At 39.7% G+C, this 13,544-nt stretch overlaps 1 protein-coding gene across 3 annotated transcripts; it reads right to left on the minus strand.

Annotated features, from left to right (window-relative positions):
* Positions 1–1,541: 1,541 nt before the first annotated feature.
* On the minus strand, positions 1,542–10,107 carry rpf2 (ribosome production factor 2 homolog). Of its 3 annotated transcripts, none has more exons than XM_041249602.1 (10): positions 9,974–10,107; positions 9,375–9,507; positions 9,045–9,082; positions 8,811–8,850; positions 8,056–8,137; positions 7,879–7,955; positions 7,396–7,495; positions 6,684–6,786; positions 2,763–2,907; positions 1,542–2,387 (listed from the first exon to the last, which is right to left on the minus strand). In XM_041249602.1, exons 1-10 carry the CDS (start codon positions 10,090–10,092, stop codon positions 2,202–2,204), a joined length of 1,023 nt encoding a protein of 340 aa, XP_041105536.1. In that variant the 5' UTR covers positions 10,093–10,107; the 3' UTR covers positions 1,542–2,201. The 3 variants fall into 3 exon arrangements, with proteins under 3 accessions (XP_041105536.1, XP_041105538.1, XP_041105537.1); XM_041249604.1 differs by lacking the exon at positions 9,974–10,107 and adding an exon at positions 9,647–9,748 and having other exon boundaries at positions 1,544–2,387; XM_041249603.1 differs by having other exon boundaries at positions 1,545–2,387; positions 9,946–10,054.
* Positions 10,108–13,544: the final 3,437 nt, after the last annotated feature.

Below are 13,544 nucleotides of genomic sequence, written 5' to 3' on the forward strand. Positions count from 1 at the left end.
ACATGTGCATTCTGTGAATATTAGCGACAGCTGCAGCAGGGGATATATGCTGCTTACATACTTGCTGCTTTTGTAAATCAACAAATGTGGCAATCAGTATATTTGATGGCATGATAAGCACCCGAGATATATGGCTGCTTGCACCCCTATTTAACCTGATATACCACCCAGGCCGCTGTGAAAAGGATGGAAGTAAGACCATATATTTGTTCACCATTTCATTGGTCAACAGCTTATAAAAATGGACCAAACAATGCACTTGACTTTCAATGTTGAAACTATTTACAATCCTGACATTCATTTAAAAGCCAAGCCATCGGTATCTTTGGTCATCAGATTAAAAAAATTTGCCCCCCTTGGACATTTTCAGTTTGTTATGTTTTCTTGATGCCTTTTGATTTACACAACCTACTCAACACTTTGAAAAGGCAAGAGAATTTTTATTGTGAAACAAGTTAATGAAAAATAAAAAATCTGAAATGTCTTGGTTAGATAAGTATTCACCCCCCGAGTCAATACTCGGCAGAACCACCTTTGGCAGCAATTAAAGTTGAGTCTTTTGTGGTAAGTCTCTACCAGGTTTGCACATCTGGATCGTGCAATATTCGCCCATTCTTCTTGGCAAAAATGTTCAATCTGTCAAGTTGGATGGGGATCGTTGTTGGACAGCAATCTTCAAGTCTTGCCACAGATTCTCAGTCGGATTCAAGTCCGGGCTTCGACTGGGACACTCTAGGACATTCAATTTCTTGTTTTTCAGCTACTCCAGTGTCGCTTTGGCTGTGTGCTTGGGGTCATTGTCCTGCTGAAAGGTGAATCTCCATCCCAGTTTTGGTCTTTGGCAGACTCAAGCAGGTTTTCCTCAAGGATTTGCCTGTATTTAGCTCCATCCATTTTGCCCTTTACCCTGACAAACTTTCCAGTCCCTGCCGATGAAAAGCATCTCCATAGCATGATGCTGCCACCACCATACTTCAGTAGGGATGGTGTTACCTGGGTGATGTGCTGTGTTTGCGCCAGACATAACGCTTTGCATTTAGGCCAAATAGTTCAACTTTTGCCACATCTTTTCAGAGTTATCCACATGCCTTTCTGCAAATTCCAATCAGGATTTTACATGGGCTTTTTTCAGAAATGGCTTCCTTCTTGCCACTCTTTCATACAGGCCATATTTGTGGAGTACCTGAGCTATTGTTGACACATGGACAGTTTCTCCCATCTCAGCCATGGAACGCTGTAGGTCTTTCAGAGTTGTCATTGGCCTCTTGGTGGCTTCTCTGACCACTGCCCTTCTTACCCAGCTGCTCAGTTTGGGAGGATGGCCTGCTCTAAGCAGATTCTGGGTGGTGCCGTATACCTTCCACTTCTTAATGATCGACTTGACTGTGCTCCAAGGGATATTCAATAACTTTGAAATCTTTTTATACCCCCTCCCCTGATCTGTGCCTTTCCACAACTTTATCCCAGAGTTGTTTTGAAAGCTCCTTGTTCTTCATGGTAGTATCTTTTGAATGCACTACCCAACTGTGGGACCTTACAGAGACAGGTGTATTTAATCTGAAATCATGTGAACCACTTTTCTTGCACACTGATAGACTCCACTTAACTTACTGTGTGAATTCTGAAGGCATGTGGTTGCACTTGACCTTATTTAGGAGTGTCCAAGGGGGTGAATACTTCCTATAGGCAGTGTATATTGATATTCTGATACAATAAAAGCAATTCAGTAAATATGTAGAGTCATTGTTTTTATTACAATTATGTGCAAACCCAAGCACTATGCTGCTGCTGCTTCTCTGACCCTTCTTAAATACATTTTCACTGCGGCACTGAATTACTCAATACTTAAGCATGTACACAGACTTTACATTCATTACAAAGTATGTGCTTGTGTTTTAATTCCAAAAACAAAATCAATACCGGCTCTTTGGATAAGCGATTGAGTTACATGTAAAAACACAAAACTTCCATTTATTTTTTTCGTTAGGCAACTGCCTGCAATGTAGCAGTCCCAGCCCACCGCGAAGATGTTTTAGTACCACATAGAAATGATATTTAAAAAATAATTGGTATACCGAAAGATTGTGAAAGTTTCTGAAATAGCTACAACAAAAGAAAGCAGTAATTTGGTCACCTGCTCTATGCAGCAGGCAAAATGACAATGATAAAACCATCATCCAGGGCTGCAGCGAGCATTTCAATCACTGAGTCTTTGCCTTCTTTGCAGTGGTCGCTTCCACTTCCTCTCCCTCTGCTTTTTCTCCTTTCCTCTTTTTCAGCCCCTTCATTTTGCGGGTCTGCAATCTGGCCAGATCCTGCTTCTGCATGTGGAGACGCCCATACTTCGTGCCAAAGACATCATGGGAAACGTTCTTCTTCTTCTTTGGCTAGGAAGGGAAGATCATTTCATTTTACCACAATGGTTTCATCAACCAAAAAGTAAACTTTGGTTTGAAATAAATCCTTTTGATTTTTCGGAAGTATTAGAATGAAGGCTGCAAGACTGTTCTCCACAAACATTTAACCAAAATTAAACCAGTATCCTTATTGATTAACCATTTATCTACTTTGTCATTATATACAGTACACCACTGTACCCAATTCAAGTGTAAATCAGCAATGTTTGATATCAATTTGAATGCAAACATACATACAAAACTGTACTTTAATTATCAAATTACCTATAACTATTATATAGTGAACATTGCTGAATTTGGAAATATCAATAGAAATGAATATTCAATGGCACTTTGATTACATACCTTAAGGGCTTTGGGCTGCCTGTGTGCGGTCTTGTAGAGGTCATCAGACGCTAGATGTGTCCTGCGCATTGTGAAATCAAAGGAGGGGCCCATGTCTTCCAGCTCTATCCTAGGGGTCCTGCACCCAGATTTCTTCAGCAAAGCCCTATTAAAAGCAAAGACCAAGAAGAAATGAACTCTCCCATAGGAGCAGAGAATCCATTCACACAAGATGTACAAGATACATACCTCAGGTTTCCACAATACTGTGTTCAATGTGTCACAGCGACAATGTAAAGAATGTTACCAATTGAGAACATTTCAAAAGAAAATAAAGCTGCATTCTTGACTGTACAGCAGTGGCACAATACAGTGAGAAGACAGGTTTGCCTAGAATCCTAGTGTAAAACCAGCAATGCAGAACCAGAAGATTGAGAATAGCAACTATATTAACAAAACGTATTTTTCAATCCAGTCTGTCAAATATTCAGTGAAGCTAAGACAGGAAAACTTGGAGGTGCAACACAGAGACACACTTAACTGCCAGACTAGAACATGAATAGTACCATATTTAAACTTGAGCACCACAACATTACTTCATGTCTGAATGCTAGCATATTATTACCTGATTGTAAGTTGCACCTGTATGGCTTGTAAAAGCACACATTACCCCCATGTCATTAAAGAAACCGCCATAACAATATACCTGATCAGTGCTGGCCTTCAGCAAGTATATTTACAATTTATTTAAAATTGTACAAAAATACATATAAACCCAGTATCGCCACCATACGATATAATTTACCTAACCTTCAAGCTCCCAAAAATGCCGAAACTATTGAGAAAGCGAGGAATCTCCCAAGGTCAGTGGAGATATCTTCAGAGCCAAGCAAAAAAAAAAAAAGCCAACATATTTAGCATATTTATAAACTGTCACAGATGGTTCTGGCATGTCCCTTTTTTGTGCTACAAGTCATTAGATCCTTTTCCATGGAAGGCCTCGGTTGCAAGGTTGTGCGGTTCTTTGATGGTTCCAGATTCAGTTAAAATGTGTGTGCCCACTGACAATGGGAATGAGAATGTAGAGATGGGAGCCCAGCTAACAAGACTGAAGTTTTCGCAGGTATCAGGCTTTTAAAGACACCCACACCTGTCAGCAGAAACTGACCCAAGACTGTCACAGCTACTGGAAGCTGATCTTTGGGACACAAATTGAACACTTGTGAAACTGCAACAAATACTGTAATGACTGCAATGTGTTTTAAAGAATATACAACCAGGAGAAAATATTATTAGCAGGTCTGGGCAAGGCCTGTGATTAGGAGTTCATTGCAGTGAAGGTCAGACTGGCCTGCTGAAAGCTCCAAACCTCCCTTATCAGCATAAGCTTTTTGTTTTTTTTAATTAGACTCAGTCTCAAAACATTATGATCCAGCTACAGGAGAATTTCAGAATCTATAACGCACAGTTAATAATAGTTAGGTTTGATTATTGTAAGAAAAAACAAAAGTATTTAAATAAGAAACATAATATAATAACATTAAGTAAATGTATGAGCAGCAATAAGTTTAAATACTCAATATTAATAATTAGAAATTAGCCTCTTGCCTTCTGTGTACATCAATGAAGTAAAGCAGAATTGCTGTTTATAAGAGATTGCTATTGACATATCTGAATTAGAACTACATGTTATAAAATCATTTCAAGCATAAACTGTAACTTTACATATACAGTGAACTAATGTTGTAACCTTGTTCTCACCTGCTTGTAGTACAGGCAGTGTTGAAAATGACTCATTGGTTCTGGCCGACGAAGCAGGGATTTTTGATGGTCAGCAATTTAAAAGCCAAGATCCTCTCTATAATGAGCAATCTCGTTAATAGTAACGAACGGAAATACTTTTCGGATAAGATAGGAGTTTATCTTATAAATAATCATTTTCTATATATAACAGAAATTAATTAGAACCTAGCAGGAAGAGATGGGAATGGAAAGTGTAGGACGTCTTAATACGTTCAGTTAGATATTGGTTTGAAATAATGAGTATTGGAAAGTGCTTACGCTAGCGTTTCATATTAACCCTTTGTGGTTCTGTCGGACCAGGTCCGACATTACAATTTTCCCTTTCCAGTCCAAATCATCAAAAAGACATAAAGCACAGGTCCTTTCATTGAAAGCTTAAATTACTTTGGAATATAATACAATTATTGAAGTATCTGAATTGGAAATAAACAGTTCAAAGAACATATCAAAAGTCTACTATAACAGAAGCATGGCGTTGACAATATTGCACATATATTGACATTTGAAATAATGTTCATTTAATTTAATCAATTTAAGAATTAGTTCAGTTTCTCCAACTAAACAAAAATTCCTTTTGACATTGCAATATCAATTAAACCAAAGAATACACCTGTTTAGTTTATATAAAGGTTTTACTGCAGTAATACAGAGGTATTTATTTACAGGAAAACTGTAAATACAAAGCTGTAGGTTTTCCTGTAAATAATTCAATGTTTGTCTCAGACACACAGGAATTCTGGAAGGGCATTAGACCTTCAAAGGAGAAGGCTGTCTTTGGCATCTCAAAGCAGGATTCGGTATTGGCTCTTAAACGTGGGATTTGCCAACCATGAATGATAACCAACAGAAGGTGCTTTAAGAAAGAACAGGAGTAGGTCCTCATAGTATGTATCTCATAATAAGAAATTTATAAACAATTAGGATGTATCTTTTTTTGTATATCTGAAAAGATACCGGTCCAGGCGTCTCTCGAATCTATTATATTTAACATGTTTCATTATAGCTTAAATTTAAATGAAAATAACTGAACTAACCACTGTATGCTTAGTGGTTTTATTCAAAGGCTTGTGATAAACCCCTACACTTTAACACACATTTGTATATGAAGTTAAACTGACCCATTAACAACACACTGAAAAGGTAACATAATATGCGGCTAAGAGGGACATATTTTGTTTTGACCCAGGTTAATATAATTAAATAGATCTGGTGTTACATATTAAAAACATCTCTCATATATACATATACTTGTATTGTATTTGGTAGCAAGGACCCTGTGAACTCCAGTTCACCTAATTTTTAGGGAAAGGAGGGGTGGAAGATAGTGAACCATGAGCTCACATTCAGTTAATTTTGAAAACAGAGTTGACCGGATCCTTCTAGAAAATATCATTAACTCAAAGATAGGAACTGTCAAGGCAGATTGATGATCAGATTTAATTGGGGACCCCCTGCTCCTGACCCCTGCTCCTAATCTATTCAAAAGGAGAGAAAATTTATTTTAAATTGATGATTGCATGAGCTGAGAGAGAGAGAGAGAGAGAGAGAATTTAGCAGTTGGAGTTTTTTTAGCTTTTTTTGCATTTTATAGCCTAAGAGCTAAATATATGATAACCATATTTGTATTACTGTATTGAAGTACTAATGCTGTTAAACCTGTAAAGGCACTGGAAATGCCCAGGCTGCCTATTAGCAGGGATCCAAAGTAGCTTGTAACTACTCAATCCATTTAAAGCATTTAATAAACCAAAAAGAGCACTTGTACTGCTCTGATTCATTAAAACTTCAAATTAAATGAGTCTGTGTGATTTTCTTGATTATTATAAAGTCATCTGGATACGTTGCAAGCCCAGTGCACGAACAATCTTACAGGAGTCCGAAACATCTTTATGTTCTCCTGAACATCTCCTCTGAGTTTAAGAATGTGTGTATGTTAGTGTGTGTGTGTGTATATATATTATATATAAAATAGAGTATGTTGCAAAATTCTTGACAAAACCCTTTTTGAATGGCATTATATGATAAAACAAATACCAAACAAACAATGTCAAGAAAATGAAGATATACTCCCTAGTTGCACAATTCATTTGTGCAGGGAGTAGGTCTTTCCTACACACACTGCAGAATCTCAGTGCTTACTTGTAGCTTCGAAAGTAGATCTTCCCATCCAGCGCTGTGATATGTAGAACATGTTCAAGGCCGGCCAAGCGGACACATGAGACTGTAGGCCCACGGAAAAAATCTGAACCCAAACACAAACATCCAATTTACGACATGACACTTGTTTCCAAGAAATCACAACAATTTCCAAAAATAAAAAGTTCAGAATCCACAGAGTTGAATTCCTGTCTGTATCTCCACTACATGACAGGTAGGAATTTCAGGGTCTGGATTAGTGATTAACATGTATATAGAGCAAATCAGTTGTTTGGATATACTGACCCCTGCTGAAATTTAAACAGAACTACACCAACCTCACTTAAAAGGGGTACTTACCAAAGCTTTACAAACATCCCTACCTATTTATTGGCACTGGAGATTTCACCACTGGTCCCCTTTTCATTTGTGCCTTTTATTTTATAAAATCATGATTTGCTGTGACATGTTAACTACAAGCACTGTTCGCCAGCTGCAGAACTAACTGACCAATTATAGGAACCATAGCCTTGCCTGCACTGCCTCACGATTTCCACAACAGGTCGTCGTGTGTTTGGGTTCAAGTTAAACCCCTTTAGCAAGCATTTCAAAATCCTAACCTAAATTTTATACAGATATATACAATATATATATATATATATATATATATATATATATATATATATATATATATATACACACACACACAGCTTACCGATTAAGAGACTCTTCAGCTTCTTGTGTTCGTTATCTGTCTCAAATGAATCTCCTGCAAAGATCAGTAATGGTTTTGTTCCTTCAGGGAACTTACTGTTCTGGGGTTAAAATAAATAAATACGATTAAGATATGGTGAAGATTATGGCTAACATAGCACTGACTGACTATTGCAGGACAGCTCGTAGACAAAAATAACATTATGATGGAATAAATACAATACCCATGTTATATTTGCTGTGTATCGCATCTTCTAAAACTTTACACTATAATGAACTGGAATTCTGACATTTACTAAGATTAGTCTTATTACTGTCAAGTCCCTACAAGATATTGGATTATTACTAGTGTCAGGTTGTATAGGTCTTACCAAGTTTACTGGATTCTACAGCTAATAAAAAAAAGGGCATGGGTTTACCTGAACAGATACTTCAAGCACAAAACAAACAAACTGATGATTCTTCCACCCCCCACCCCAAATACCTTGACGTCCTTCAAAGACACAAACTTTTCAATCCCCAGCTCAATCATATCCAGCACATGGAAATCAAACATCCGCCCTGCAACACAGATGAAACAGAAAGGGGTCAGGGTCCCATCTGCTCTGGAAAGCACATCGCTTTATTTATCTATTGTGTTTAAGAGAAATAAAATGTGTACCAAAAACAAGGTTGTCGGGTCTTTTCTTATTATGGGACCCAAACAAAAACAAAGAGCAGTCAGATTTCTTGGAAAAGAATTCCTAGAAGAGAATAAACAAAGCAGGGATTAAAACTGGCGACACATGCACAGACACTTGGGCACCTTTTTTTTTTTTAAAACTAAATTCCATAAAACAATTTTTTTTTTTTTTAAATGGCCCCCTCAGAACACATGGTGTTTGTACAAGAACCCACAGGCACTACAAAGAAATCGTCACAATTAGCAAGTCAATTTAATTCATGAGGACCTTTTCTGTATGAACTGCACCCAAGTTCAACCTATAAACACGTCGAGTTGAAGGGCATATTGGGAGTTTTTTTTCATTAAAGTGCTATTTTTATGCAGAAACTGCAAATAAAGCAAGCAAAGCACAGATTTAATCTAGCAAATCAAATAAAAATGTGTGATCTAGAGTTGAGCAAAAAGGCTTAAGGCCCATTCACACTATTATGTGTGTTGCAGTAACATTACGGACTGAAAATTACTCCTTATGGGTTTTTTAAACTCTGAATCAAGAAAATTTCTAGGAAGCTTTTGGCTATATAACTTGTGTTATTCTCTGGTTTTCAGCCAACATTTCAATGCAGGAGGTTGTGCTCCAAACACCCAACAGGCCTTAAGATTCCACACCTCCATTGAAATGATCAGTTTCAGTTCACTTGCAGCGAGATCAGAGGCATGAAACACTGCACTCATTCAGGTTTCATACTTACAAGGCTTGTTTGGTCTTCAAAAGGCCTGGTTATATTTTTCCTGAGAAAAAAGTGGTCACCCCGTTAAGATTTTCATGGTTAAAAAGCATGAAAGACAAACAAATCTGTTGTTTTACACTTGATGAGGTCAGTGGTACTGTACCAATTATTTTACAAAGCTCAATGTTGCACATGTCCACTCAAATACTGAATCTGATAGTAACGGCCCCCCCCCCTTCCCCCAAAAGTACTTACTTTTTGTACATAACTGCATTGGGTTTCTTTAGGGAATACTGTGAAAACAAAGCATACATGAAATGATCACATGGTCTAAGGCGGTTATCATATTCCATAAACGTGACTGGAAATTACTACTACCATAACATAGTTTACAAATGCAATACACAAAGTATTATTTAATTCTCACAACTATAAAAGGCGGGTGACTAGCAACCGAAACAGAAGAGGCGAGTTTACTCAACCTGATGCTGCACGTGACATTTCCCAGCATAGAGTAACACACACACACTCAAAGAGGCTCAAATGTAAAAAATTACACATGAACAAATAAAGAAACGTACTTACAATATCTTTCAGTGCCTGGGTTACTGTCTGGTTTGCGTTCCCGCCTTTAATAAGCATCGCATTTTTTATATTTTCGTTAAGTTTGGGTTCTCTACCCTGAAGAAATCTCTTTGAACGTTTTGTTTTGGGTTTTCTGAAAAAGCAAAATAAACACTTGCATTACAACAGCACACTCGACCTAAGGACAACCTATTAATAGTAATTAAGAAGGGCACGCTTTTCTTCCAATAGCTAGCTATGTCATTATCCGAATGAAGACATGATACGCTTACCAGATTATTTTGAGTTCCGATTACCCGTTGCCAAGTATAATGGTCAACATCAAGTATCTTTCGTAAACATTTCATGAAATTGTACTTGGTATACAGGTACGGCCATATTTATTTCCTAGAGTTTAACTAAAGCAAATATGTATAAAGTACATAACTTGATGACGACAAAGCCAAATTAACCACGTGTGTTATCATTACGAGTGCCTGGTTATTTGTAAGAAAACAATCCATAACGCCAGGAGACATTTTTTTTAAACAATTAAAAACGTCTGTACTTTTATTATAAATGAAAAACTTACACGACCCCATCCAGCTTTGTCATTTTACCGTTTAAATCCAAATTTACTCCACACTGCACTCCACGTGAATCCACACGCACTTCGAACAGGAAGTACTCTGCAAACGTTAAAGGATTTCTTACGTAATTTCCTCAACAAGCGTGCCATATGCTGCTTGCTACTGTAGTAAATACTAATTCCGCTATAGAAACATGTATAGTAGATAGTGTTATTGATGTATAACAGTTACAGCTATAGAAACATCTATAGTAGATTGTGTTAGTGCTGTATAATAGTTCCATGCTGTCGGTTAAATAGCGAGACCTAAATTATTTAAGTTGTGAACAAAGAAAGAACAATTGCGGGAAAGTAATTGTAGCTCTTTATCAATTGCGGTAATTTACAAAATCCAGGGGTATTCTTTTTTTATTTATTAAAACATAAAAAATAAGCTGAAATTATTAAAAACAAACAAAAAAAAAACACTATTATTATTTTCATGCAAAATAATGCATTTGCATTTACCAGAAACGTTTCTAATGTAACTATGCATTTATACAAAACACAACAAAAAACAAACCAGGACTATAGTGTTACCATAAGGTCCTACATTTTAAAGGAATTACAGTTGTAACAAAATGCTGGAAAAAATCGAGTCCAGTAATATTTAGACCTTTCCATTTTTAGAAGCGCTGGAAGGCAGTGCAGAACACCCGCTGGCAGTGTTCTCGTTCGTGCCCTGTCCTTTGGACTTGTCCCGAGACGCTGCTCAGCATCTACAGAAAAGACAAGATCGACAGGGATCGATTCATGTCTGTTGACTCTGGAAACCACTAGTATAGGTGATCTACGCCTCGTGGATACAAGCAGAACATAACTCAAAATATTTGACCGTTTTCATAAATGGTTTGGCATTCTCAGCAATGAATTTAATATCAGGTGGCAAGTACGCATCGTTTATAAGAAGGGTTGATACCTTTTCCACAGAACAAACCGGGACATATTTCTCAGTCAGCCTAGCTCAATCAAAACTGCAGTATACTGTAATACAGTTTAACACAAAACCACCAGATCTTGGTACAAATCAATAATCATGCAGTAGCCTAGCCTATACACAATATTGTGCCCTTGATATTTCTAGCAATCGAACTTGCAAGCCAGAAAAATAGTAGCTATATCATGGTAGGTTAGAGGCTAATCTTACCTGAGACAAGTAGCTGTGGTGATGAGTAATGCTGTAGTAAATCAATGCAATTTCTGAAGCGATAATCCTGTCTAGGGTTTTAAATAAATAATAATAAAAAAATAATAACACAAAACTGCTTAACCTAAAAAGAACGGTCCTGGGCTCCCGCGTGGCACATCCAGTAAAGGCGCTCCATGTGGAGTGCAGGATGTGCCCTATAGTCTGGACGTCGTCGGTTCAAGTCCAGGCTATTCCTTTGCTGGCAGAGGACAGGAGCTCCCAGAGGGTGGCGCCCAATTGGCAGAGCACCGCCCGGAGGGAGGGAAGGAGGGTAAGTTAGGTCGGCCAGGGTGTCCTCACCGCACACCAGCGACGCCTGTAAGCGGGCGGCTAACGGTACATGCGTCTCAGCATCACACCCCTCCATCCCCCACTCAAATCAACCCAGCTTATCCATACATCAGCGTTTCTTTCTATTGTGCTTGAGATCCCCAATCCCAATCTTTCCATTTCAACCACAGCCAGATAAGTTCTTCACTGTGCGAAGCAACTCTTGGCCTCTTCAATCCGACATCTCTGAGAAAGTAGTGTGCCACAAATCCTCGACAACCCACCTCCACTGGGTAAACCTAGACTCTCCATCCTTGCTCTTCCACTTCAGCGGCCAGTTTCTTCCACTCATACGCCCATCTACAGCATCCTCCCATGGCACTATTAACTCTACCAGGTGAACAAGGCATGCTGATCCAGATCACAAGACAATATCTGGTCAAAGGTTAGTGGTGGCAGTCTCAGGTGGAAAAATAAGCTGTTGACCAACAGACTGACTGTGTCTCAACAGTCCTACTCTGATGGAGGACAACCTCTCACCTGTGCGAGGGTGTACATATAGGAGTGGTTTTCAACTGCCAAGTGGTGATGACAGATGTCTCAAACTTGGGTTAGGGGCAGTCTAGGAAGGCAGAGGAGTCCGCAGATCCTGGTCGGACCGCTGGACGTCCCTGCATAGAAACATGCTGGAGCTGCAAGCAGTCTCCCTTGCTCGCCACCATTTCCTCACAGTGCTAAGAGGTACACACGTGTTGACCCGTACAAACAACACAACAGTGGTGGAGTATGTCAACCACCAGGATGGCCTAAGGTCCCCAGGGTTGCATCGCATTGCCTTCAGGCTTTAGATGTGGGCTCAGAGGAACTTGCTGTCCCTGCGGGCGACGCACATTCCGAGTGTGGTGAACTGGGCAGCGGACCTCCTCTCAAGGGAGGGTCCCCTTCCGTCAGAGTGACGACTCGGGAGAGCACAGGTCAATCTCTTTGCCTCGGCAGAGGTGACACACTGCCCCCTGTGGTACTCCCTCCAGCACTTAGGCAGTCCACTGGGTGTCACAGCTCTAATACACGCATGGCCCAAAGCATTTTTGTAAGCTTTCTGCCTATATCTCTGCTCCCAGCCTATTTTGAAAAGGTCCTGTTAGAGGAGGCGTCAGTTCTCCTAGTGGCCCCCAGGTGGCCCAGGAGAATCTGGTTCTCAACCCTGTGCCAGCTGTTACAAGGCCAGCCCTGGGAGATCCCACTTTGCATGGATCTCCTCAGTCAGACAATAGGCAGGTTCCAGTTATGGGTCTGGCCCCTGAAAGGGACCACTAGTTAGCCCTAGGGATATCAGATGCGGTTGTGGGTACCTTGCAGAGCACTAGGGCAGACTCCACTAGGTCGTTGTACACCTACAAATGGAAATATTTTCAAGCTTGATGTCTGGCTAGAAGCCATGACCCAATCTCTTGCCCTCTGCCAGTTATCTTACAGTTTCTGCAAGAACTGCTTGACGCTGGTAGGTCACCTTCCACTTTGAAGGTGTATTTAGTGGTTATTTCTGCATGCCATGCACCCGTAGATTCGATATCTCCGGGTGCACATTTTTTGGCTAACTGATTTCTTAAAGGTGCTCAGTGATTACACCCTCCCAGGAGGGTCGTTCTCCCTGAATGGAGCCTTGATATTGTACTGGAGGCTCTCACGAAGGCCCCGGTTGAGCCAATACACTCCATAGAGTTGAAGTACCTGTCTACGAAGACAGCCTTCCACGTGGCTATCACCTCTGCTAAGCGGGTAAGGTAGCTGCAGGCGCTGTCAGTGCACAGCTCCTGCATGCGTATGTGGGACGATGGCAGCAGGATGTCACTGCATACAAACCTTGCTTTCCTCCCCAAGATAATCACAGCCTTCCATGTTAATCAATCTGTAGAACTGGAGTCCTTCCATCTACCCCCGTTTTCTTTGGAAGAGGATGAGAGTTTGAATTTCCTCTGCCCAGTGCGGGCATTGAGATGCTACGTGGATAGGACAAGAGCTCTGCGTCATTCTGACCAGCTCTTTGTCTGTCACGGACCCCAGGATAGAACAAAGCAGCGTCTGTAACACTAGATTGTGGATA

This window comes from Polyodon spathula, chromosome 5, assembly GCF_017654505.1.
Source record: "Polyodon spathula isolate WHYD16114869_AA chromosome 5, ASM1765450v1, whole genome shotgun sequence".
NCBI lineage: Eukaryota > Metazoa > Chordata > Actinopteri > Acipenseriformes > Polyodontidae > Polyodon > Polyodon spathula.